Below are 27,924 nucleotides of genomic sequence, written 5' to 3'. Positions count from 1 at the left end.
CGATCTCACCGTCTCTGCCCTGGACCTTCTTTCTTTATCAAATCTTGTTCTTTCTCTCTAATTAATTTTTTTTTTTTTTTGTCTATTGAAGAATCTGCAGTATCTAGGAGCGGTAACCGGCCAATAATAGTAGAAGCAAGAAAAGTTGTAGATGTTTTAGATTCATTGTCTAGGTGCAAGAAATGAGTTTTGGGTTGATGAAAAACACATTCACAGCGGCAATTGGCAACAAAGAAATCGATACCATATTTAACACGAAAACAGAATTTGAAGCATAAGTTGCTCTTTTTGCGGCCATGATTTTGGATAGCAAGATCAGGTATGTGTGTTGTTTGTTCTAATATGTTGTTTTTGGAACCCATTTTATATTTTCCTCTTCTTGTTTGATGAATTGTTTCTTTCTCTTCAGAATGTTTGTGTCCTTAGATATTCGATTAGTTTCTTGGACCATAGAATCCTGGATTCTAATTAGCTGATGCAGTATACAAAGCCTTGAAAATGGATAAAGAATGCTTAGGGCTTGCATTAGAGAATAGCTACTTTGTTAATTAATTAGATCCCTTTGCGATTACACTCAATTAATATTTCTGGGTGCATGCCACTGCTTTCATATTTGTGGATGCGGGCTGCAGAGAGTAGGCTTTGAGCGAGAGCAGAGAAGAGTAAAGACCGAAGAGAAGGGGACACGGAAATTTTTATTTCTCTGGTTATGCGGTGTCGTTTTGATAGAACTAAATTTGGGTTAGCTAAGTTATGGGGTCCACATTTATACTTTTTTATTCTGATATCTAAAAACACCCTTTAAAACCCTAGACAAAACACCTTCTTTTATTCGAATTGAATCCTCCGCTCTCTGTTTTCCATCTCTGTTTCAAATGAGAAGATATCAACTTCCATGTGGGTTTTATCTACCAGGTTACTCTCTAATTTCAATACAAAACTACTCAGTATTAAGCACAACTCCGTTGCAGTCTTTCACTTCAAACGCAAATTCCTGTCAACGCTTGCCCACTTGACCGCCGCCACCACCACCACTAACGATGGCGTCACTGAACCAAAATGGCAGCAACAACAGCTACTACAATTAGATGCTTTTCAGGTTGCTGATATCTTATATAGCCTTAAAAAACTACCTCATCAAGCGTTCTCTTTCTTTTGCCAATTGAAAGACTTAGGCTTTAAACATGATGTCTCTACTTATGCTGCCATTATTAGAATTCTTTGTGATGGAGGTCTTCAAAAGAACCTCCATTTAATTTTCCTGGATCTTATTTTGTTTTCTAGCAATGACAGTGACAGTTCTTTTGATATTTCATGCTTGCTTGATACGCTTTGCAATAGCGGTGCTGATGATGCTAAGCAACACTCTTTGTTTCTATTTAAAGTATATGATGCGGTGGTTAAGTCATATGTTAGTGCTGGTATGTTTGATGAGGCTACTGATGCATTGTTTCAGACGGGAAGGCGTGGATTCGTGCCTAGAATATTTACCTGTAATTTCCTTATGAATAGACTGATTGAGAATAGGAAATTCGATATGGCACTTGCCATTTTTCAACAGTTGAAGAGGTTGGGTTTGAGCCCTAATGATTATACCTATGCTATTGTAATAAGGGCTCTTTGTATGAAGGGTAGTTTGGAAGAGGCTATGTATGTACTTAAGGATATGGAGCAGCATGGTGCGACTTCCAATGCTTTAGCTTATACGGCTTATATAGAAGGACTTTGTGTGAATCAGAAATCCGAATTGGGCTATCAGGTGCTTAAAGCATGGAAAGCAGCTAACGTCCCTATAGATGAGTATGCTTATACTGTTGCAATTCGTGGGTTTTGCAATGAGATGAAATTGGACAAAGCTGAAAGTGTCTTGCTTGAAATGGAAAAAGAAGGTGTGGTTCCTGATATGCATTCCTACAGTGAACTGATTCGTGGGTTTTGTAAAGATAGGAATTTGCTAAAAGCATATGCTATCCTCGATGACATGATATCTAAGAATATCAAAATAAATTGTGAGGTTATTGGATCAATTCTTCACTCCTTGTCTGAAATGGGCATGCATCTTGAAGTGGTGGATCAATTTAATCAATTTAAGGACTTAGGCATATTTATAGATGAGGTTTCGTACAACATTGTAGTTGATGCTTTGTGCAAACTTGGGAAACTAGAAAAAGCTGTAGCATTGCTAGATGAAATGAAGGGCCAGCAAATGGATATGGATATTATGCATTATACAACTCTAATTAACGGTTATTGTTGCCAAGGAAATTTGGATGATGCTTTTAGGGTATTTGAAGAAATGAGAGAAATGGGTATTGAGCCAGATATTGTCACTTACACTGTACTTGCTAGTGGATTTTGTAGACAAGGCCATGCAATTCAGGCATTTTACCTTTTGGATTTTATGGAGACACAGAATCTGAAACCTAATGCTGTTATGCACAATGTTATAGTTGAAAGTTTGTGTATTGGAGGCAAAGTGAAAGAAGCTGAAGAATTTTTCAATAGCATAGAGGATAAAAATTTAGATACTTATGCTGCTATGATAAATGGATTCTGTAAGGCTAACCATACTACTGAGGCTTTTGAACTTTTCTTTAAACTTTCAAGACAGGGAAATTTAGTTAAGAGAAGTTGCTGCTATAATCTTCTAAAAAACCTGTGTGAGGAAGGGGATAATGTCAAAATCCTTATGTTGCTAGAAACAATGTTGGCTCTCAAACAGGAACCCAGCAATGTCATGTTTGGTAAAATAATTGCTGCTTTATGTCAGGCTGGAGATGTGAGAAAGGCACAATCAGTTTATGACATTTTATCCAGGAGAGGGTTGATCCCTGATATCATTACCTACACAATAATGATAAATAGTTACTGCAGGATGAATTGCTTACAGGAAGCCCATGATCTTTTCCGTGATATGAGAAAAAGAGGAATTAAACCTGATTTAGTTACTTTCACAGTTTTGCTTGATGCTCACCAAAAAGCACATATAAGGATGGTAGGTTCCTCAGAAAGTCAAAAGGAAGGCAATGAAAATGCATTTGATGCTTCAATTGTTTTGACACAAATGAAGAATATGGGGATCAAGCTGGATACTGTTTGTTATACAGTTTTGATTGATGGACGTTGCAAGGCAAATAACCTTGAGGATGCCATATGCCTATTTGATCAAATGATAGATGAAGGACTACAACCTGATACAGTAACATACACGGCTCTTCTATCTGGTTGTTTTAGTAGGGGAGATGTGGATAGGGCTGACAACTTGCTTAATCAAATGTCTGAGAAAGGGATTTTTCCTGATGCTTGTACGATGTCTATTTTAGAGCGTGGTATTTTAAAAGCCAGGAAGGTGCAGTTTCAGAAGGACTTTAAATAATGGTGGCTGGTATAGAACCTAAAACTTGTGAATTACCAAAACAGATATCAGAAGTACAGGTTGCATCCATCGTGCGTGCATTTGGCAGTCTGCAAATATTTTGATGGAGATTAAACGCCATTGTTTTCTTCTGTAGATACTTGTGGGGTAACTAAGTCCATTAAATCCAGGTGAAAAATCTGTCTGTAAGTCCAATATCTGTATGTTTTTCTCCTTCATTCAAAAATTTCTTCATTTGTATTGCCTATGGTTTCAAGTGAAACCACTTCATAGACATTTCACTGCCAGAATATGTTTATAGAACTTAAACTCCTTCCTTAAAATGTGTAGAGATCCATGATAAGACTATCAATATCCAATCCTGTGCAATCTGTGTTTCTCTGCATTCAAGTTTGAGCATTCTGACATTTTGAGATACGTATTTCTACATTTTACTTTTGTATTTCACTATATAATTTGAAATCAAATGCAGGATTGATATTAAAGATAAATGCTCCTAGGACTATGATTTAGTGGACCATCACTATGTAAAGGTCTTTGCAGTCTATCGCTTCGCATTACAAAACATTTATTCCATTATAACTAGATGGCTATTTGCTGACGTTGCACGTCATGAAACCAGTTAACATCCATTCTAATTTTACTAAGTATATTTCATATCCAGATAACTTTATGACATAAGCATCAAATGCTAGCCCCACATAAATGATTCAAATTGCATGGCATGGTGTAGGGTTGCTGTGCGTATTGGTTGAAACAGCCTCTTTACTTTCCTGGTGCAAGTTATGGTCTCCAAGATAACCACAAAGATGCTTTTGTATCTTCATTCTTGATGATCAATGATCACTCAATTAATGGTTAGTGAGGATACATGAAAAATGATAGTATTTCTATGATTTACAGAAAATAAATTAGCTGATCCAGACAACACGCTGCCCTTTTCTTTACTTATATTTTTACTCTTTTTCCAGGAGTGAAGAAGACATTTGAGGAATATTGATAATGCTAATATCACATCTTCAATGCTATGCTTCCAAGTAGGTTTATAGAACTCCTCTTTCTTCTCCATCTTTGGTCTTTTTTTGGGGGGAAGGGTGTATTTGTGGTATTGAAATTGGGTGAAAAAAATAATATGGTATTCTAGGGAGTGCCACCTAGCACATAGGAGATTGCCTTTTCTGTGGTGTGGAATGTCAGGTTATGAGATTGTTCTGGTTTCTGAGGTGGCTTAATTTCCATATCTATCACTTTTACTTGCTTTAGCACAATCACTGAAAAAGAAGATTCTTGTACCACTAAAATTTAGAGATAAGTCCAATTATTATAGCCTATTATTTTGTTGAAAAAAATTTCGTTATGGTGGAAAACAGAGATCAATTTGGAGATGATGTCTTAGCAATATTTTCTTAGTTTACTGTCTATTCGCTTATCTGGTGTTTGCAGTTCATTTCTTGAGTTTGTTTTCTGAACACTTTATGGTCTAGATTTACAGCATTTTTGTTTTTTTAATTTTGGTTTTTGGTGCTTCACATTCCACCCTCTACTACTATGATGGGTGTTTGTTTTCTTTCTTTCTTTTTTATTTTTTTATTTTTTTATTTAATTCATTACTTGCCAAACTATGAGAATTTTTCATAAATACTTTTCATTTACTGGTTACTTAATCCATATTGCTACATTAGTTGATTTATTTTGTTTTTAATTCTAGGGGATCTCTCAAGGAGCGCCCTTAATATGGATCTCCATTTGTCAATTGGAATTTGACTACACTTCTTTGTAAGTAGCATCATTCCCTTCAAGTTAAATTATCTTTCCTTGTTGGTATCTTGTTGCATCAAATCTAATATTTGTTGCTGGGAGATGATCCCAAATAAACAGTTATGGGTTTGTAAACGACAATTGAGTTGAATTTTGTAGAAACATTGATTTATACAATTCCTTTCAATTTTATTGAATATTTTGAAGATATTTGTAAAAACAATTTTATGGCTGGGCCTGGCTCAATCCTTCGGATGTCATGGTCATCTCATTTCAGGAATCTTGAAAACAGTAACTGTCCTGCTCTTCGTGTTAAATGAATTACGAGTCCTTTGAGAAATGACAGGCTACTTCAAATAACATGGAAAAAACATCGTAAATGAAATGGAAGCTAATGGAATGTGTTGTTTAAAGTAATAAATTGAAGAATCAACATCCAGTTGTTGCAGTTTGTTTTAAGAAGCAGATTTTCAGAAACTGTAAACCAGTAAATGGGGCAAAGTTGCTTTTTGTGTTTCTCTCTATTGGGAAATTGTCAGGTAGCAGTTTTCAGTTCTGAACGGTGATATTCAATTTCCTTGATTGAGATGCCGAAAACCTAGTTTATAGATTATATGTGAAATGTAAAATATTATTTATAATTATATGATATTTAAATATTTTGATTATATTCGTGAAGCATTTGAATTGAAAATCATAATATTCAAACTTCATTCAACCCATTATTCAAATTATTCGAGTTTCATCTTGATTTAAAATAAGTTAAATTTATATAAGAGAGTCGAGAAATTTAAGTATAGCTTGATTCTTTTTTTTTTTTTTTTTTGAAGAGAATAGCTTGATTCATTTTATTCTTATACCAAATTTATTATTTAATAAATAAATTAATTAATTTTTAACACGTGATTAATTAAATTGCGTACTGCTTAGAGGAGTAGTCCAGTTTCAACACCGCCATATATTGATTTAATAGCTGTTAATTTCAGGAAGTAACGCCCAACCAATGGTGTGAAGAACAACTACCTTTAAAAGCTGTTGCAGAAACTAATATGATTCGTAATCATAACAACTCAAGTTCGAATTGTCCAGTTTTAGTGGCCCAGTAGTCATCGTTTGATCCGACCCAAAAAAACAAATTTAAGATATTTTTTTAAATAAAAAAGCATTGAGGGACGTGGACTCTCACCGATAGCCACATCATCATAAAAACGTCACTCAGCAACGACACGGAAGACCACTGACCTCCACGCGCAAAAGCACACCAAAAATTACGAATTCTGACAAATCAGATTACGCCGCGTAGACACATCGACGGTAGAGCCCATAGTAAATAATAGAGGCGTCCTCACCGTAACTTGTCTCATCTCTCGTCTAGAAATTCGACTTTTGATTTTTTTAGCGGAGAAAGAAAAGAGAGAAACAGAGTGTGGAAAGAAGAGGAAAAGAAAGTAATGGAGAAGTACACGCAGATCTGGTTAGCTTTGGGGACCTTAGCCTTGTTTGCCGTATCAGCTCTAGCAGACGACGTCCTTGTGCTCACAGAAGATAACTTCGAGAAGGAAGTTGGTCAAGACAGAGGCGCTCGAATTCTATGCTCCTTGGTAAAATTTTTATCACTCATTCTTACAAATCTTTGTTCTGATTTTGGTTTCCATAGCCGATTTCACTTGTTGAATACAAGTTAAGATTGATGGTTTCACATGCCGATCAGCTACCTTAGTTAATTGATCTATAGATCTGTTTAACCTTGCTAGTCAATGACTGCGAAACTTCTTTAGCTAGTTTGTATTTGATTTTACTTTTAGTTATGAGCCCGTATGCATTTGATATCATCATTTCATGAAGGGATACTAATAGAAATGGAATTATGAGATCGTTTCCTGAGCTGTCTAAGCTGATTTATGCCTTGAGATTAAGTAATTCAGGGAAATTATGAGATAAACAATTTTCAATTTTAATGGGTCATGTTCAACTTTAGGATTGTAGTATATATGAGAAAACGTTTTTTTTTTTTTTTTTTGTGCGTTTTAAGACCTATAGGAAGTTGTTTCAAGGCTTTAAGTGGACATTTTGTGAGATTTTTGCCATGCCATTTGAGTTTGAATGATCTTTATTTGTACATCTTTGTTGCGAGAATGAGGATTCTTAAATGTGCTACTAAGTTCCTGATAAGTGTGGACTGTATTTGGACAACGTTCGATGTAACAGGTGTGGACATTGTAAAAAGCTCGCTCCTGAGTATGAGAAACTTGGATCAAGCTTTAAGAAGTCAAAGTCTGTTTTGATTGGAAGTAAGCTCTTTATTATTGATACTTACTGATTGTTTTTATCTTGTGTTGTGTAAATGTACTATTCCCTTTATAAGTGCTATATGCAAACATTGTTATCATATTTACTAATTTGGCACGTTATTATCTGCTAATTTGGCACAATCTTGATGCATGTAGGTGGACTGTGATGAGACAAGAGCCTATGCAGTAATATGGGGTGTCTGGATACCCAACAATCAATGGTTTCCTAAAGGATCTCTGGAGCCCAAAAATGAGAATAACTAAACTACATAATAGCAGAAAGAATATGGGGATGCTTCAATTATTTGTCTTTCTTTTAGTTATATTGACTATATGAAAAGTGATAAACATGATTCTATGGTATTGATAGGTATGAAGGGCCACGTACTGCAGAATCACTTGCTGAGTTTGTGAATAATGAAGGAGGTAATGATCTTTGCTTTTCAAAATAAGTTAATAAGAGAAATTTATATTTTGTGGACTTGTTTATTTGTTATTGTGATCACTGGAGCATTTGTTGTCTAGATAACTTAGATGTTATGCAATTAAATCCCTCTTTCTGTAAGAGTGCAGAGAGTTGAGTTGGAGGAGTGAGCCTTCTATGGCTTCTTGTTCTTCATCTTTTTCAGGTTCTTCTTTTGTTTCTTAATTGCATGAAATCCCCTTCATTCAATGGTATTGTGATGCTTGGCCAGAATTTCTTCAGATAATGTGCTTCCCAGGGGCTATTCTCTGTTCCCTCTAAGCTGATTATATCTAGAAAAACTGGTGGATATCTTCCAATTTCATGCTTCACCATTATTGTATTGCAGTTTAAGGCTATCTGCTTAAAATACTTGTATACTGGAAGAAAAAATAAATTATAAGTGCCTGATCAGATCATATATACTCTTTACAGGGACCAATGTGAAGATAGCTGCAGTCCCATCCAATGTTGTGGTGCTGACAGCTGATAATTTTGATGAGGTTGTCTTGGATGAAACCAAGGATGTATTGGTGGAGTTTTATGCACCATGGTAAGCATGTCTGGCCTTTTATATTGACAACTCGGATAAGTGAAATACATGGCTTTTAGTAGCTTCTAATTATTTCTCAATTCTCATGTCATCTTAATTTGGTGGTGTCTTTTGTTGATTGATTTTTGAACTTTGCTTCTTCCAGGTGTGGCCATTGCAAGAGTCTTGCTCCCGTACGTGATACATCCCCCATCCACATACTCGTATCATATTTTTGTTGATATCTTACACAAGCATGACCTGAAATCTTGTTTTGTATTGGCAGACATATGAAAAGGTGGCCACAGCATTTAAATTGGAGGAAGATGTAGTTATTGCCAATCTAGATGCTGACAAATATAGGGATATAGCTGAAAAGTAGGGACACGTAGTTTATGATCTAATGTATCTAATGCTAGGGTTATCAACATCAATTGTTCATTGGAACAGTGTTAATTGTCTATATATTATGTGCAGGTATGGAGTAAGTGGGTACCCAACACTGAAATTCTTTCCAAAAGGCAACAAAGCTGGGGAAGACTATGAGGCTGGGAGAGACTTAGAAGACTTTGTCAGTTTCATTAATGAAAAGAGTGGAACCAGTCGCGATGGAAAAGGACAACTTACCTCAAAGGTTAGTTATTGCATTAGACACTGGAAGTTCAACTTTTTCTTTTTGTTTGCTTAAATTATTTAAGTTTCTAATGACAGGCTGGCATAGTTGAATCATTGGATGCTTTGGTGAAAGAGTTTGTAGCAGCTGGTAATGATGAAAAGAAACCAGTGTTTTCCCGAATAGAAGAGGAAGTTGAGAATTAGAGGGTTCCAGTGCAAGGTAGTAACTAATGGTGTGGGCTGTTCTGTTCAAGCTTTGTATTGAACTATGTGGCTTCCTCACTGCTTATCTTATGATGTCTAAAAATTTTGTTAAACTATTGTTAAAAACTAGTAGATCGAGCGCTCAACCTTTCATATCAAATATCTTATTAACCTAGTGTATGACCATATTCCCCTGTTTCTTTTGGCATGGAAAGATTTACTTGAAAGTTGCTAAGAGCTGTATGGCTAAAGGTTCTGATTATGCCAAGAAGGAAATTGAGCGGCTGCACCGCATACTTGAAAAGGTAACATTATTAGGACTAATTTCTCAGTTGAGTTGTATTGGTTTAAATATTATCCTTCTAGCATTTTGAGATATCAACATTGAGGCAAAAATTCTCCAATCGAGCTCAGAAATAGTTGTACAATACTTTTTGATGAATTCTATCCAATATATAGTGTTTTTTTTTATTATTATCATGGACTGAACAATATGTATTGAATATGTATAATTTTGCTGATTGATTGCTTTGCCCTTTTTGATTTGCTTGATTAATTGTGCAGTCAATCAGCCCAGCAAAGGCGGATGAGCTCACCCTCAAGAAGAATATCTTGGCGACATTTGCTTGATCTTATGATCTTCCAGTTTTCTGGGGTTTGGTTCCCCCAATAGCCTCTCTTCGATCGTCCATCATTTACTTCGAAATTCTTGTAGCAAGGCTTCTTCACACAGTAAACAGCATTTTGAGAACCTCAACTAGCTAGTGCATTTATTTTATATGCCTTATTTAATCTGTGCACTGTACTTTTTTAACAAAATGACCAGATATTCGATTTTCGAGATAAACTCCACGATATTTCACGAGCCTTTTCCTAACCCGGCCCTTCGTATTACTGTCCAATCGACTCTCTGCTTGCTGCTTACTTTTTTGGTGCGTATTTCTTTGTGCCGACAGATAAAATGTTGCTAGTGCATATGATGATTATAGAATCGAGATAAGAACATGGTCAATGAAATTACTGTTCTGATTAATAACACATTAAAAGTAAATGATCATTGCATTTGTATTTTCAGTTCGTCCTGTAATAACTTCCATTGACATTCGCATTGATGAGGCAGAAACTAGAACGGCAAAAACCGTGGTAGACAAAGTTGTGGTGATAATGAAATTTCATGCAACGAACTTCCATTAACACATTCTCACTGATAGGTAGAAAGTGAAACAACAAAAGCCATAGTAGACACCGGATAAAACAAATTGGTGCTCATTCCCCTAAAAACACAATGGCAAACAGAATCTTCCACGGGCACCTAGAATCTATTCTATTACAAAGACGGGAAAAAGGATCGAACAGAAACAACAAGAAGGTAAAACACAACTGCTGAATCTACTGTTTGCATATGCTTGGGTATGACAAAAAGAATAACACTGAACAGTATACATTGCTTATTTACAATTACAACTTCGCTAACCTAAACTTAGTCGGAGCTCATCAACATCACAAGATTGACCAACTAGCAAGCTACAGTGTATGGTAAGATCCGGATAACCTTTTTGGGTCAATGAAACCGTCTAGGTATGCAACGCACAAGCATTCTCTCCATGCAGTAAAGACAATGACCTTATACAAAACTCACAAATATGGGTGAATTCAATGGACAAAAAAAATCTGTTACGGATGGCAAAAGCAAAGTCTTACAAGATGTGGTCAGCAAGTATGATAGGTGGATCCAATGTGTGTTTAACTCCCAGTTTCATCCCCTTTTATATTCATATTCAACACTCTGCTGATTTTCCACCATTAAATTCAGGTTCTGATGCACTCATCGAAGAACAGTCATCAATCTGATAATCTCTGTCATCAACCAAGGACTTCTATATGAGCATGGTCGCTCTTCAGCTTCCATATTAGATACAGGCTCCTGCCCTGAACCAAAGGCAATTCAAATGATGATGATCCAAGAGGTTGTGTCCTCATCTGCACAGATCGCAAGAGTGCAGCCCTCCTCAAGTCAGCTGAGTGGCAAATATCACTAGGTGATGATGGGAACCGACCCTCAGAATCTGAACCTCGTTGGCGAGGTTGTGAGCAAGTGACGCTATTGACAGTGCAGCCATGTGCTGGATATGAGCTGGTAGAAGGAGCACAAGATAATCCACCAAATGGTCTTTGGTACCTATAGGAGAGACTGGACTTGTGGGCAGACTATCAGGCTGGGATGAGCAAATATTGTGGGGGTCTCGCAAAACCTAGAATCTTCAGAGTCTTCTGACATTGGTGAACTGCAAGGACATTTCGTCCCTGAAATGTAAAATTTAAGGAAACATAACGAGTGTGAGGGATCAAACAAAAACGTGAGCTTTCCAATAACTAAAATGACAATGAACTATTTACCAATGTTTTTAATACAATATAATGCCACAAAAATTATAGAACAAGCATTTCTACATAAAGAATTATGCGTAGTGTTTGCAATCGACGACAAAACTATGACAGAAAACTGCACCCATGTATAGCACACTACAAAAAAAGAAAGGAGACTTTGCAACATGATATAATTTTTTCAGATTAATAGAGTTTCAAATGACACTTTCTATAACTTCACATATTTCCTAAAAATAGTTCATACCACAATAATTTTCCCACTGAAGAGCTGCCAAAAAATGGGTTCTGGAAAAATCACAGGAAAGAACTCTTGTATAACAAGTGAAGTTAATATCATGATAAGCCATCATTATCGTATCAGTTCTAAAGCCAAAACAATTCCATAGTAGTCACATTCATTCAAATGAAATTTTGGCAAAGGCTAGGAACCAGCATGAAGCGATATACTGAGGGCAACAATTACAGAACAAAGCAGGAATTTAGCAAATGTTTTTCAAATATTATGCCGTTCATGAATCACATTACCTAGATAAGCAGACCTTATTAGCAAATTATATTTCATACTGCACATAGGATGACATATAGAAGTACATGAATGTCTATGGGCCTGAGTTAATGAGGTTCCAAAACAAGAAAAATAAGCTGCTAAGGCTTACTCCTTATACTTCCTAAAGGCAACAATGATGAAAAGTAAATGCAGGTGCAATAATAGAGTTCCAGAAGTGCATGTATGAGCAATTGTTCCCACAAATTGTTTGCCTGCGGTGCACAACAACATGATGCATCAAGTATGGGAAGCTTTCCTGCTGGTACTAGATACCCTAGCCTAAAAGGCAACACCTACTGTTAAACAATCTAAAACCATTTGAAGCTTTTGTGTCATTTTTAGGGCTGCAATATATATATATATATATATATATAAACACGAACCAAGAGGTGTTAGCCCTCCTAGTAAGTGCACTTCTTGAGGATCAAATTTGTTTTCTCACCTTTACAAGAATGGAGAACAAATGAACAGAAAATTTCTATATTTCTAGTGATTCACAGCAGAGATTATCTTAAGAACTATGTGGTGATTATGTTAAACGCTTAACTAACTAACGATCCAATATATCATAGTTATCAGATATAGATTAGAACAAAACCCAAATGAGTAAATTGGCATCCTCAAATGTGATTAAAATCAGATTCCCAATCCTCAAATGTGATTAAAATCAGATTCCCCTTTCACTGCAGAAAGAATACAAAGCAGCTATTAGTCTGTTATAACCGGATAAACAAAGTTACAGCCTTGTGTTGATTGGCCATTGAAGGAGTACAAACAATCCATGAGTGCTATATCACCTGATGAGTAGTAATATAACAGTACTCCAGAAATTAAGCTATAGCACTGCAAATTACCATTTGCATTCCACTGTCACTGATCCCTCCAAACATTAGCATTTCCAGAAATTATGAGAAATTTTCATGAATTGAAAGTGCATTGCGTGATTCACTAATTAATAGATAAACTCTTAATATAGGAGAAATGCTGCAGAAGGTTTCAATCTCCCAGATGACGTTTTTTTCAAGTGAAACCAAGAATTCACCTGGCATAAAACATGCCTTCAGACCTTGCCGAGATTCCATAAGATTTTCAGAAAGTGGGTCTCCAACAGTTAATCCATTCAAGCTAGATGCCATTATCTGCAGAAAACAACAAAATTTAGACAAAAAAAGGATCAAAATGCAAATATCTATGCAATATAAACTTGATAGTAAAATCTCTTAATTAATTGAATAAAGAAACATTTTATTCCTACTTAATTGATAAAAAAATCAAAACAGACAACAAAATTCCAAATCATAACAAGGGGAAAAAAACTTCACCGAGAGTGAAAAACAAAGTAAAGTTCAACAAACAAAGTAAAAGCATTTTAAGAAAACCTAGTTCAAATCTCCAGAACAATATTGCCCATGAACAAAAAATTCAGAAATGAAAGTAAAGCTCACAAAATTAGAAGAAATCAGTAAGAATTGAAAATTATATAATCTTAAACTAAAAAAGAGACTGATAAAGATAAAGGACAAACCTCACTTAGATAGCGCTTGTGAGAATGTAGATTGTCGAGATAGACCTCGTCTTCGGGATCTCTACTTCGCTTCCCATTTGGCGACGCCGTTGATGGCGGTGTTGAGTTCGAATCCGAGCCCATTTTACTTTTTTTTTTTTCCTTATTTGATTAAAAAGCAAATCAAATTCAATAATTTCATCTTGTTGCTAACACCAAAAAGTAATCACAATCTATATATAATTAAGACAAGGAAATTTTGTGTTCTTGTCGCGTTGGATACCGCGAAAAAAGCCAAAACGCCAGGAGTTTTGTTCAACAGTCACCAGATTGTAAGTTCGTGACAGAAGTATCACTTTGGAACTCAGACCCCCTGTTTGTCTCTTAACTGAAGGATAAATGCACAAGCAAGCAGATATTATGTACCAAAAAAAAAAAGAAAAAGAAAGAAATACATCAGCAGTTGTTGACACGTGTCTAAAGAGGGTTATTTATTACTATATTTCCCCTTCCGTCCTATAACTTATACAAAATTTAATTACTGTAATTAAATTATAATTTTTATTTTATTTTTCTTTTTCTAATATAATTAGAATTCCATTCAAACTCAAGTAATTTAATATTAAATCGTTATAATTATTTATCTAATGTTAAAGGTAATAAGCTATTTAATGTTGATGGGGCTGTAAGAGGAAAACGTGGTCCGGCTGGTATTGGTAGGGTTTTGAGAAGTTTTCTTAGCGTGGTTTTGTTTTCATCGATGGGTGGGAATTTTAGACTCTAATGAAGCTGAATTATTGGCAATTTTGAAGGCTGCTGAGTTATTTTGTCATCCACTACAAAAAAAATGCAAAATTGCGACCGATTTTTTGCGACCGACTTAATTCGGTCGCAATTTTGAGACCGTTTGCGACTTATAAGCCACCGGTCGCAAATTTGGCGCTGAAAATTCCCGCGAGAATGGTTTAATGATTTGCGACCTCTGTCTACGGATTTGCGACCGATTTTGCGACCGATTTGCGACTAAATGTTCTTCTGTCGCAAAACTTCGCGCGTAAAAAATGGGCCAAAGTTCTGAGACCGATTGGAGACTACTTGCGACCGATTTTTTGCGACCGATATAGTTAGTCGCAAATCGGTCGCAAATTTTGAGCCTAGTCAAACGACGTCGGCTCATTAAAAATTGCGACTGATAGTTATAACATTTGCGACCGAGATATGTCGGTCGCAAAATTTAGGGCTTTAAGCGTCGGGCCCTCTCTTTTTCTTTCTTTCTTCTTCTTTCTCTCTTCTCCTTTCTCTTCCTCTCCTCCGTCCGCAGCGCCACTCCGGCCCCTCCTGACACCGTTCCAAGCCCGCCTGACGCAGGGCCCCCGCTCGCTTTGCACTCCGGTCAGCCTGTTGCGAAAATCTGAGGTTAGTTTTTTTTGCGATTAATTTTTCCAATTTTTTTTTCGATTTTATTTGTTTTTATTGTATTTATTTATGGTTGATTTTGTATATAGAGTTGCATAGAATTTTTTATGGTATTATTATTATTATTATTATATTATTATTATTATTATTATTATTATTATTATTATTATTTTATTATTATTATTATTATTATATTATTATTACTGTTCCTATTATTATTATCTTATTTGTATTATTGTTGTTGTTATTATTACTATATTATTAACATTATTATTATTATTATTATTGTGATTGTTATTATTATTATTATTATTTATTTATTTTTACTCTGTTCTTATTATTATTATTATTAGTATTATTATTATTATTATTGTTGTTGTTGTTATTCTATTCTTATTCCTGTTCTTTTCTTCTTATTGTGCTTGTTTTATTCTTCTTATTCTTAGTCTTCTTGTTTTTTTCTGTTGTTGTCTTCTTCTGCTTCGTTCTTCTTCTTCGTCTTCTTGTTGTTGTTCTTCTCTTCTTCTTCTTCTGTTCTTCTTCTTCTTGTGTGCTTGTTCTTCTTCTTCTTCTTCTTCGTCTTCTTGTTCTTGTTCTTGTTGTTGTTCTTCTTCTTCTTGGTCTCTTGTTCCTGTTGTTGTTGTTCTTCTTCTTCTTCTTGTGCCTGTCCTTGTTCTTCTTCTTCTTCGTCTTCTTGTTCCTGTTGTTGTTGTTCTTTTTTTCTTTTCCTTTCCCCTCTCTCTGCCCCTTCCCTCCCTTCCCCCTTGCGTTTCCGTCCCCCCCGCCGTAAATTATATATTGTTACATATTTATTTAAAAAACGAAAAAAAATTTAAAAATTGTTGCTATATATAAAATTAATAACCCTTAATATCCAAGCAAATAGATAAATATCATTTTATCATACAAATTTGACTAAATTGAATCGAATAAAATAGAACGCGCCATTAATATTTAGGAAGAACGACATTTGGAGATACATTCGAGTGATATCGAGCGATAAAAATTTTAATTTTCAAATTACATTAATTTCTGCAATTTTACCGATGGATGATAATGAAATTTAGCAACAAAATTGAATGTGATTAGTGAGAACGCCAAATTTTTTTCTTATTCAATCTCTATTTTTATTTATCTTTTCTAAAAAAACATTTTATTCATTAAAAATTGCATTTTCTTTTTGCTTTAAAGTTCTATTTTATCTAATAGAAAATCTAGTAAATCAATACATATAAAACTATTGTAATAGAATAGTAAGAATGATTTTTACAGTTGTTATTAGGAGAGAAAACAACATATTTAAAGTTCTAAATATATTGTGGTTGATTTATTATATATATTTTTTGGTAGGACTTTTAATGAAAAATGTGAAATTAACATTTAGTAGTTTTTCTTATTTCAACATTTATTTACTAAAAAAAATTGTTGAATGTATAAAAAAATAACTCAGTTTATCCATCAAAATTTCTCAAATCTAATAAGTGATCTAATTTTTAATAACTTATAAATACCTTTCACAAATTCATCAAAGTTTAAAATTGAACCGAAATAATTAAATTATTAAAAAAATTTAATCAAACTTTGATAGATACTTTTAGTAGACCATTTCAAAGTCTGCAACCAGTTCGGAAAAGTTTCAAAGTTTCAAAAGCAAGTGTCATTTTCAAATATACAGAATATAAATATTATGGGATTGAAAATGAAAGCAATTTTCTTTTTATTATATAATATTTTACATTTTATTCAAGTTAATCGAAAAAGAAATATAAAAGAAATATGCAAATGCGATGTGTACTTAAGAGTTTTCAGTTTTCAATATATGCTCCAAACTACAAAAACTAATTGTAAATATCTTAAAATCAGTGTATACGTAGTTGATGCATAAAAACTAACTCTGTGAAAGTACTGAACAAAAATAATAACAAGTACAAAAACTAATTGCTCCAATTTTTTTTTTTTTTTTTTGAAGAATAATTGGAATGTATATAAATAATTTTTTGTGTGTTTAGGTTATTACATGTTCTTAATTATTGGCAACTCTTTCTTGAGAAGTTTTGGCTGTGTTTTTCTTTATTTATATTATTAGTCGTTATTTTTCTTAAATATGTTTTTGACTTAAATGAATGATGAGTTTGGATTGGAGGCCTAGTAGTGGCCATTTTGCCTTTGGAGAATGTTAGTATGATATAGAAGTGTTTATTGATTTGTTTTTGTATTTGAGATTTAATTGTGTTGTGCCGAAATGCTGCCGAATTTTTTTTCCCAAAAATTCAATATGTAGAATAGTACACTTACCTTTATTACAGTAGTCTTTGTATTCAATAAATGAACTTAGTGATTTTACATTTATATATAGTTACCCTTATTATAGAAATAACCTTAGTTACTTATAAGTATTGTAAATTGAACCATTACATTAGGTGCATGTTTAAGGATGATTTAGACTAATGCAATTACATGACACGACCCTTTATAAACACATTGTTAATTAGGTAAAAAAAAAATGCAAAATAATCGAGATTGGATGTACTGGAGGTTCGAGGTCAATGGGATATTAAGACAAGAGTTTCTGCAAGGATTGGAGGCGTTTATACAGTTTGCAGTTGGTAATCCCAGTTTTATGGATGGTAATAAGTTGAGGTGTCCATGTAATCACAAGAAGTGTCGAAATCGAGCCTTCTTAGACATCGATACAGTGAAACTTCATTTGTGCAAACATGGGTTCGTGGAAAATTATTACGAATGGATACATCATGGTGAAGCTCGAGTTGCCAGTGGATCAAGCCACTCCATTCCGGTAAGTTTAGAAGTTCAGCCTTATCAATTTCTGTATGGTAATCAATGCAATGATATGGTAATCGATGCGAGTAGAGTACAATGTGAATGGGATAATATGGAGGAATCGCCAAACGTAGCAGCACAACAATTGTTTGACATGCTAAGTGCAGCTAACAGTGAACTGTGGCCTGGATGCAAGAATCATTCAGTTCTGTCTGTTGTTGCACGATTACTACACATGAAAGCGGAGCACCATTTTTCAGAAAGGTGTTACGATGATTTTGTGCAGTTAGCAAAAGAAATGTTGCCTGAAGGCCATTCAATGGTTGATAATTTTTATCGGACAAAAAAATTAGTTCGGGGGTTGGGACTACCGGTAGAAAAGATTGATGGTTGTCGTAATAATTGTATGATATTCTGGTGTTTGACTCGGAATTCAGAGAATGCAAGTTTTGTAATCTTCCAAGATATCAACGGCGAGGTCAAGGGACTGGTAGAGAACAAAAAGAGAAGGCTTTCAAGAAGATGTATTATTTCCCTCTTATTCCTCGCCTTCAAAGATTATATGCATCTAAGGCGACAGCTGAACACATGACATGGCATGCTTTGCATGAATATGAGGATGGTATAATGACTCATCCGTCAGACTCTGAAGCGTGGAAACATTTTGATAACATTCATCCTGTGTTTGCTGCTGATATGAGAAACGTGAGATTGGGGCTTTGTACTGATGGGTTTCAGCCGTTTGGCCAATCAGGACAGCAATATTCATCATGGCCTGTCATTGTGACACCGTATAATCTACCACCGTCAATGTGTATGAAAGATGAATATATGTTTTTGTGTGTTATTGTTCCTGGGCCTACTAATCCAAAACAGAAAATTGATGTGTTTCTGCAGCCTTTGATTGCTGAACTTAATTATTTATGGGAATATGGGGTTGAAACATTCGATGTTTCGACCAATCAGAATTTCATAATGCGAGCTGCTTTGCTTTGGACCATCAGTGATTTTCCAGCTTTTGGAATGTTATCTGGGTGGAGTACGGCTGGCAAATTGGCTTGTCCTCACTGCATGGAAAACACTAATGCATTTACACTAAAGAATGGAGGTAAACAATGTTGGTTTGATTGTCATCGCAAATTATTACCAGAATCTCACCCTTGGAGGAGAAATCGACAATGCTTTAGAAAGAACACGACTATTGTTGAACCCCCTCCACTTGTGAAGTCTGGAGCACAAATATTATAAGAAATTGAAGATCTGGGGCTTATGAAAGTTACAGCGTTAGGTGCAGATGAGGTAAATACAAGAATTGGCAGGAATAGCGGGTGGAAAAAGTGAAGCATCTTCTAGGATTTGCCATACTGGAGTTCACTTCTTATTCGTCATAACCTTGATGTCATGCACATAGAAAAAAAATGTGTTTGAAAATCTGTTCAACACTGTCATGAACATTGAAGGGAAAACCAAGGATAATGCAAAAGCGAGAGCAGACATGAAGGAAATTTGTCGTCGACCGGAACTCGAGCAATCTGTACTTACTGGTAAGTTTCCGAAGGCATGTTATTGTTTAGATAAACCCCAAAGGCAATTATTGTGCGAATGGTTACGATCATTAAGGTTTCCAGATGGCTACTGTTCAAATATGGGTAGATGTGTGGACATGAGGAAGTACAGATTGTTTGGCATGAAAAGCCATGACTGCCATGTTTTCATGCAAAGATTGATCCCTGTGGCATTCCGGGAATTATTACCAGGAAAAATTTGGGAAGCAATGACAGAATTGAGTCTCTTTTCAAGGAATTGACGATGATTGTTATCCGATGCGATGATATGGACCAATTAGCGCGAGAAATCCCAGTAGTGATGTGCAAGTTGGAGCGAATTTTTCCACCCGGCTTCTTTGATTCTATGGAACATCTGCCGGTTCATTTGCCCTATGAATGTCGTTTAGCAGGACCGGTACAATATCGATGGATGTATCCATTTGAGAGGTGATTCACTAACATTTCATTCTAATGATTACATCATTTTTTTGAACTTATACTTACATATTGGCATTGTACAATCACAGACACCTACAGAAAATTAAAAAGAATGTGCGCAATAAGGCAAAGGTCGAGGGATCCATTTGCAATGCATATTTGGTGGAAGAAGCTTCCACATTCTGTTCATACTACTTTGACCAACATGTTTTCACCAAGCATCGTGAGCCCACACCGATGGAGGTGTTTACATACACTCACACGAAGGACCACGATCGTAATACCTTTGTCGACAGACGTGCGCTGAGCGTCAATGTAAGTAACAATGAATAATATTTACATTTACCCTCTAATCATTGCGAAGATGTACAAAGTTGAATATAATAAAGCTTGCAATTGCATTGATTAATTAATTTTTTGTTTTCAGGAGAACTATACTACAGCTCGGGAGCGTATTGTTACTTCTCAGACCGATGAATCCGAAGCTGAGTCAAGAATTGATGAGGTAGCGCTTTATCTCGAGGCTGTAGGGGGCGAGAAGAAGAGGAAGGTATACGGCATCGGGTCTCAGGCATCACAGTTTTACACTGGCTCAGCAGCTCACGCTTCTACAGCCAGCGCAGCACGACAGCCGGAGCACAGTGACTCGCACTGTGATGATGATATACGGGCTCAACTTGCTGATCAGCAGAGACAGATTGCAGAGCTTAGAGCGCATGTGATGCGGCTGTCCGGTGAGCACCGTGCTGGTACTTCTCCCTCTGATCCTGCGCCTGCTACAGACCGACATGTTTCGACGTCTCAGCAGCAGCCACTATCGGCTCCTGATCCCGATGCTGCAGACGATACCTTGGTCACCCCTCCTGGCGCTACATCACATCCAGCAGGTACTCCTCCCGGCGATCCGACATCGGGAGATCCGACATCGGATCCTGCAGATGAGCAGCAGCATATATAGATTTGATTTTGGACTTTTATTTTTTCATTTGTATTTTCATATTTTAATTTGTTCAGAACAATAAAAGTTACATTTTTATACTGTTCTTGAATAGGTTGTGTGATATATATGCATTTATGTCAACTTTCACAGGTGCAGAAATATTTTGGTTTCAAAATAATATTTAATTTTTTTTATTTTTTTTTCATTTTTGCGACCGATTTGCGACCGATTTGATACCAAAAGTAAAAATTATGAATTTATTATTTGCTACCGATTTGCGACCGATTTAAAACAATTGCGACCGATATTCTGCGACCAAATTTGCGACTGAATTTCCAATTAAACCACGACCAAAAATTGCGACCGATTATTCAATTTTGCGACCGATTTTATCGGTATCTAATTTGCGATCGATTGTCTCATCGGTCGCAAAATTATTTTGCGACCAGTATTTTTGCGACCGATAATTGTCGGTCGCAAATCGGTCGCTACATGAAATTAGCGACCGATATTGGCCATTTTGCGACCGATTTGTCGGTCGCAAAATGGCGTTTTTTTTGTAGTGCCGGATGGATCCTCGAAGACTGATCAACGGACATTGAGACAGTTAGCATCCAGATATTTCCTTACTGGGGGAGTTCTATATAAAAGAAGTTGGAATGGTTTGCACCTAAGATGTGTAGACGAAGGGGAAGCTCAAACCATTATGGATTCCTTACACAACGGGGAGTCCGGTCCACACATGCACGGGATAGATCTGGCTCGAAAAATTATGAACTTGGGTTATTACTGGTCAACTATGAATACAGATTGCGTGAGGCACGCGCAGAAGTGCCATGATTGTCAAATTTTTGCTAAGCTGCAAAAATAGCCTCCGGTCAATTTGAATCCCATTGCTTCACCCTGGCCCTTCGCAACTTGGGGCATAGATGTGATCGGAAAGATTCACCCAAAGGCTTCCAATGGTCATCAATTCATCCTGGTTGCTGTAGATTATTTCACTAAGTGGATCGAGGCAGCCTCTTATTCGGTTTTGAATGCCAAAAAGGCGGCACAGTTCGTTCATATTAACATCCTTTGTCGGTACGGAACGCCATTTGAGATCATCACTGATAATGGGTCCCACTTTCAGAGTGAATTTTCTGATTTGTTGAAAGAAAAGAGAGTCCAACATCATAAGTCCTCACCCTATTGTCCACAAACAAACACGGCTGTAGAGGTTGCAAATAAGGCTATAAAAGTCATTTTGTAGAAGACAGTTCAAAGCATAAAGCTTGGCATGAACAGTTACCGAATGCCTATGGGGATATAGGACTTCAATCAGAACGCCCACCGGAGCAACTCCGTATTCCTTGGTATATGGTATGGAGGCAGTGCTGCCTGTTGAACTGGAAGTTCAGTCGGCAAGAATTATCCGGGAAAGCCAAATCAGCGAAGCAGATTGGATCCAGAATTACCACCTCCAACTCCTGGGTATTGATGAGAAAAGGTTACAAGCGATCCACCAAACGCAGGTTTACCAGAGGAGAATGGCTCGGCATTTTAATAAGAAGGTCAAAGACCGAAAATTGGAAGAAGGTTGTTTGGTCTTCAAGGAAATTAGACAACCAGTCATAGACCCACGTGGGAAGTTTTGTCCTCATTGGGCTGGGCCCTACATTCTAAAGAAAATACTGTCCGGCAGAGCCGTCATTTTGACTGATTTAGATGGTTTGGAGTTCACGAATCCATATAATTTAGATCAGTTAAAAGATATTATGTGTAATTATAATCATTGCATGATGTAAAAAAGAGCTACGTTAGACCTGATTCTCCTCGGAAAAAAGAATTATGTATCGGAGATATGTAGGCAACCCTCTTTGGGTGCGGTCTAAACATTAATGAAAAAAAATCATTTCATAATTCATTCTTCTTTGCCAAAAAAAAAAAGAGAGGAAAGAAAAGAAAAAAGTGCAAAAGAAAAAAGAAGAACCCGCTAAGTTGAAAACCCGAAAAGGGCGGCTTAGGCAAAAGTCGGGGCCCACTAGCTGAAAACCCGAAAGGGCGGTTTAGGCAAAAATGGGTAGCTCACTAAGCTGAAAACCCGAAAGGGCGGCTTAGGCAAAAGTTAGAGCTTGAATAAATAAATTGGGAAATGCTTGGAAAGCCCAAAAGTCACAACTGTAATGTCATTCTGTCTCAAAGTAATAGAGTCAAGCAAAAGAGTCCATAAAGTTCAAAAAAACAAAAAAAAAGTCTAAGTCCGAAAAACATACATCCAAAAAAAAAAAATCCAAAGCCAAAATTCCAGACAAAGTCTAAAGTCCAAAAAAATCTAAGTGTTTCCGTCGCCTACGTGGGGCAACATATTTAATGTCGTCTTTAGGTCCTGAACCCTCTCCAACCTCGCCTGTCTGAGGAGCCATCATGATCTCCTCATCAGTCCCATCCGCATCATCAGTCCCAACCTGAGCCCAACCCTCAAGTGCACTCAGCAGTACGGTCCTCCTTGGCCTCTCAATTGGCCAAACAGCAACAATAAACTAGGTTGGTACTTTGGAGAAGTATGAACGCCGGCGGGATTAGGTAGGGGCCTAACCATGTGGTGATCTCTAACCTAGGCCTTAAGGATAGCTCGGGTAACACCCCGAAGTAATAACTGAATCACCAGAAGTGCCATCCACAATCGGAATAGTCTGGTCTATCCCCATCTACCTCAAAACGCGTGAAGCGCAGTATTGTGAATACCTAAATTTTGAGGCTCAAAAAGCCAATTTTCCCGGCCGCAGCGGTGGCGGCTGCCCTTAAAGGCGGCGGTAGCCACCGGCGACAGCGGCTGCAGTCGCCTGTGAATACCCATTTATTTTAAGGCTCAAAGAGCCAGCTTTCCCGGATTGCAAACAGTCCGGTCGGACCGGAGGTCATTCAAAAAGTTCACCGGAAGTGTGCCAATATGGTACTTGAAATGTTCGAAAAATTACGAGGATCACGAAACTGGTCTCGGAATATTTTTTGAAGGTCTGGAACTCCCGGAAAAGCCTCCGGAACAAAAAAAGGAAAAGGGCAAAAGGCACACGTGCCCGCCCGCGGGGTGGGCATGCCCGCCCAGGCCAGGCGGGCACGCCCGCCCGGCATGGGTGGGCACACCCGCCCAAGCCAGGCGGGCATGCCCGCCCAGCTAGGGCGGGCGCGCCCGCCCAAGCCGGGCGGGCACTCCCGCCCTCGAAGGCGGACAGGGGCGCCCGGGATCACGTTTTTTCCTATAAAAAATGGCTCTGGGGCTCCGTTTTGAGACACTCAGTCTGTGTTAACGGACGCTCCTTCTCCCTACGCTCTTTGCGATTCTTTACTGCTTTCTTGCATTTTTTAATTTTAGTTTTATTTTATTGTTGTGATACTTGGTCACTTAAAATTAAATTAAAATTAATTCCCTTAACGAGGAGCTTAACCTGGAGTTAAGAAGCGGTCGACGATTAAATCAGGTACATGAACTGAACTCTGCCTATTTAATTTTAGCACTTCATGCATGCTTCTTTTCTACTCCTAATAATTCTACAACTGCATAAATGCATCCATGCCATCATTAGGCAAACAAATTGCCTCAATTAAATAAATTTAGGCTAAATGCCCGATTAATTAATAATCGCGGTATTAAGCCTAAATCCGACAATATTGGCTTAAAACACCTAGTTAATTAATAGCTATGGTGTAATCGCCTTTATTTCAAACAAATCCTGCTTAAGTCCAATTAATTAATAATTGTGGCTAAAAGCCTTAATGATCACGTTTTGGCAACAATTGCCTACAATTAAATCGATCTTTTGGCAAAATGCCTTAAAATTAATCAACTTATTTTGGCAAAAAGCCTTAAATCAATCATTTTGGCGACAATCGCCCAATCAACATCATTTTGGCAATCAAATTGCCTAAATCATTTTGGCTAAAAGCTTTAAAATCAATCATTTGGCGACAATCGCCTAAATAAAATTTTTGGCAACGATTGCCTAAATCAATCTTTTTGGCTAAAAGCCATTAAAATCAACATTTTGGCATCAAATGCCTAATCAAATCAATCAATTCTTTGGCAAAATGCCTAAACAAAATGCACAAAGCATACACACACTCATGCATAAAGCATCCTCATTCAAAGCCCTCTAAAAGAGGCCTATCGAACTACGTTGACTTTGATCTTCCATTCAAACGGAAGTACGTAGGCACGTTGGGATTTAACCCCGGCGGCAAGTCGAAATCACATAAACATTTTTCATTGGTCCAATTACCTTGCAAAGCATTCATTCATTGGTTAGTTATCAGCATGACATAGTCTCGGGATCCATCTCGGGTTTGCAAACCATGCCTTAAACATTGGGATAATTAGCCTAGACTTAGGTTAATTAAAATTGGAGTCACTTAGGGTTTTTCCTAGTTTACCCTAAAATAATTAAACAAGGTGGCGACTCATACATTCACGTGCATTTCTTCCTTAGTCATATGCATTCATATGCTATGATATTGGGGAGGGGTTCACAGTTTGGCGACTCTGCTGGGGATATGTAATCTTTTGCATAAGTGGACTACAATTGTTGTAAACTAACCTGCCCTTCTTTAGGGCATTATTTACTATGCTTTGTTTTGCAGGGTACCTGACATAAATCGAGTGTTCTTTCTTTAAGAATATCGATGAGAGGAAATTTGAACTTAAGTGACAAATTTGATTAAACATTTAAATTTGTTGATTATTTGCACGAATTGAGAATCTTTTTCTCCATTGCATAAAAAAAAATTTCAAATGAATTTCTTCTCTCTCTGTTCAAACTTCTGAGTCTGGATAGCAAGTAGCGCTGATCGGCAGGTCTCTTTGATTATGTCGACGGACAGCCAAAGCGTCCTCCCTGTTACCGAAAACCCCCTAATCCTTTTGGGGTGGCCCATGGGCATGCGTACCGTTGGACCCACGTGAAACTCTTTGTTTCACATGTGGTTAGGTATATCCATACTCAAGGTTCAAGGGTCCCTTATAACCGATTCTCTATTGAGTCATAGCCTATAGAACCTACCCTTAGGACTGTATGCACCCAATGATGTGAATCATTCATTAAAGATTATGCGTGTTGTTATGCGCATTCACGACATATCATACATGGGTAAACAAAGAGAGCAGAAAACACCCTTTTACTTTAGTCATGCACAGTTGGACAAGAGTCTACCTCATATCATACCTGATACACCAACCACTGTACCTAATCCACTACCCTTACTTCAGGTGCCCACGATCCAAGTGCCCACATCAGTGCCAGCCACACCTACAGTACTATCACCAGCTTCACCAGCTTCACCAGCTACACAGCTTCACCCACAACTCAATGGCATCATTGCTGATATCCAAACCCTCATGAACAACTCGAGGCCAGAATGGAGGCCAGAATGAATGAGGCATTGGCTGCCCAAAGGACTGCCCTGATAGCTGAGGTAATGGTAATGGTAATGGAAATGGGGCTTCGGCCGGGGGAAGTGGACCTGCTGCCTCCGATCAGGGTCCTGCTGGAGCCAACAAACCCTACCCTGAACCTGGACGACATGCCCTCCAAAACTGCTTCCGAGCTAGAAGCTCAAAGGATGAGGGAAAAGTTGGAACTGCTGGAAAGGTCTATCACTGCCCTGAAGACCCACAAGGAAGTGGTGGACATGGACTCTTTGTCTTTGTTCCCCGAAGCCAGGTTACCAACTAAATTCAAAATGCCCAACATGGACAAGTTTGATGGAACCACTTGTCCTAAAACACATTTGAAAATGTATGTGGGTGCCCTAAACCCATTCGGATTGAGCAGTGAGCTCCTTGCTCAGTTGTTCCAACAATCTCTTACCGGTGCTGCATTAAGATGGTTTGTTAGCCTTGATCGGTCTAAGATGAAGACCTGGGAGGATATCTGTAATGCATTCAATTCACAGTACCACTACAATATGGAGGTGGATGTTACTCGAAGAGAGTTAGAGACCACCAAGCAGAAGAATAATGAGCCTTTCTCCTCGTTCCTTACGAGGTGGAGGGCCAAGGCTGCCCAGATGATTAATCGGCCTTCTGAGCAGGAGCAGGTCGATATAATAATAAAAAACCTGCAGCCTGTTTACCAACAACGGTTGCAAACCCAGTACCTACCAACGTTCCAGTCGCTCATCGCCACTGCTACAAAGGTGGAAGATCTGATCCAAATAGGGCAACTGAAAGATGACTCAGGAACCTCTAAATACAAGAAGCCTAGCCAAGCTAGCAAAGTCCACGAAGTGGCGAGCATCACCCCCACTAACCCATTACGTGTGGGGAACATGAGGAACGGTAATCAGTCGAGAAGAACATACACTGACCTTGGAATGCCAATCCTTTTGGTTTTTAGAGAGGCTGTCAAGGCCAACTATATCAAGCCTCTAGAAGCAAGGCCACCTCCCAATCCATTGCCAAGAAACTACAAGGCAGATGAATATTGCGAGTATCATCAGGGATACGGGCACAAGACCGAAGCCTGCTGGACACTCAAAAACCGCATCCAGGACCTAGTAGACAATGGCTCGATCATTCCGAGGAGTAAGCCTAACATTAGCACTAATCCTTTGCCAAATCATGGGATAAATGCTATTATGACTGACCAGGAACCAATCGATCCTTTCAAACTGTTCCTTGAAATGAACAACATCTGTGTCTTGGATTTGAATGACCTGAGCGAAGAAGTCGATGCCATTACCAGGAGCGGGAGGCAGTACGAACCGTTGGTCTTGGATAAAATCCAGAATAAGCCCTATCAGAAGGTAAAGGAGCCGAAGGAGGACCCAGTACTCTCACAATTGAAAAAGACACAAGCTAGGGTGTCAATCTGGGAACTTTTGGCATCATCCTTTCCTCATCGCCAAGCTCTCTGCAAGGCTTTGAGCCAATTACAGACATCAGTGGAGATTAGCCCTGAAGTACTAGTATCCACCCTTACCCAATCATCCAAAGTACAAAGCATCGGGTTTTCTGACGAGGATTTGCCTAAGGAAGGGGGCAGTCATAATAATGCCCTGTATGTCACGGTCCAGACCAGAGACAAAACTGTGCCCATGGTTCTCGTTGACAATGGGTCAGCTCTGAATGTCTGCCCACTAAGGGTAGC

General features: G+C 37.5%; 2 protein-coding genes, 1 long non-coding RNA gene and 1 pseudogene across 11 annotated transcripts; 3 read left to right on the top strand and 1 right to left on the bottom strand.

The window, feature by feature from the left end:
* The first annotated feature begins 39 nt into the window (after nt 1-39).
* LOC105642599 (uncharacterized) lies at nt 40-6,485 on the top strand. 8 transcript variants are annotated; one of them, XM_089716952.1, is made up of 5 exons: nt 376-3,546; nt 4,110-4,233; nt 4,348-4,413; nt 5,085-5,152; nt 6,121-6,485. In XM_089716952.1, the coding sequence occupies exon 1, from the start codon at nt 896-898 to the stop codon at nt 3,374-3,376; it is 2,481 nt and encodes an 826-aa protein (XP_089573078.1). In that variant the 5' UTR covers nt 376-895; the 3' UTR covers nt 3,377-3,546; nt 4,110-4,233; nt 4,348-4,413; nt 5,085-5,152; nt 6,121-6,485. The 8 variants fall into 8 exon arrangements, 7 of the variants coding, with proteins under 7 accessions (XP_089573078.1, XP_012082865.1, XP_012082864.1 ...); XM_012227475.4 differs by lacking the exon at nt 6,121-6,485 and adding an exon at nt 5,412-5,802; XR_001047297.4 differs by lacking the exons at nt 376-3,546; nt 6,121-6,485 and adding an exon at nt 40-319 and having other exon boundaries at nt 5,085-5,333.
* A 1,293-nt stretch (nt 6,486-7,778) lies between these two features.
* Nucleotides 7,779-9,256, top strand: LOC149491937 (protein disulfide-isomerase like 2-1-like; the record flags this gene model as incomplete). Its single annotated transcript, XM_089716951.1, has 6 exons — nt 7,779-7,851; nt 8,324-8,441; nt 8,587-8,614; nt 8,707-8,798; nt 8,898-9,054; nt 9,132-9,256. Coding segments are annotated over 6 exons (576 nt in total), but the record flags the coding sequence as incomplete, so codon positions are not given.
* Nucleotides 9,257-9,437: 181 nt separating this feature from the next.
* On the top strand, nt 9,438-10,017 carry LOC149491936 (uncharacterized). The gene is made up of 2 exons (XR_016319219.1): nt 9,438-9,544; nt 9,804-10,017. It is a non-coding gene; the product is annotated as an uncharacterized LOC149491936 (long non-coding RNA).
* Nucleotides 10,018-10,609: 592 nt separating this feature from the next.
* On the bottom strand, nt 10,610-13,894 carry LOC149491935 (uncharacterized; annotated as a pseudogene). Its single transcript, XR_016319218.1, has 3 exons — nt 13,700-13,894; nt 13,217-13,313; nt 10,610-11,543 (listed from the first exon to the last, which is right to left on the bottom strand). The product of XR_016319218.1 is annotated as an uncharacterized LOC149491935 (transcript).
* Between the last annotated feature and the right edge of the window lie 14,030 nt (nt 13,895-27,924).

Source organism: Jatropha curcas, unplaced genomic scaffold (genome assembly GCF_041381405.1).
Source record: "Jatropha curcas cultivar XTBG-Jc1 unplaced genomic scaffold, XTBG_Jcur_1.0 HiC_scaffold_218_pilon, whole genome shotgun sequence".
NCBI lineage: Eukaryota > Viridiplantae > Streptophyta > Magnoliopsida > Malpighiales > Euphorbiaceae > Jatropha > Jatropha curcas.
This window is presented reverse-complemented; position numbering and strand designations above follow the sequence as displayed.

Excerpts from the sequence above, each read along its gene's own strand:
- LOC105642599 (XM_089716952.1), top strand. The coding sequence starts at position 896 with ATGTGGGTTTTATCTACCAGGTTACTCTCTAATTTCAATACAAAACTA.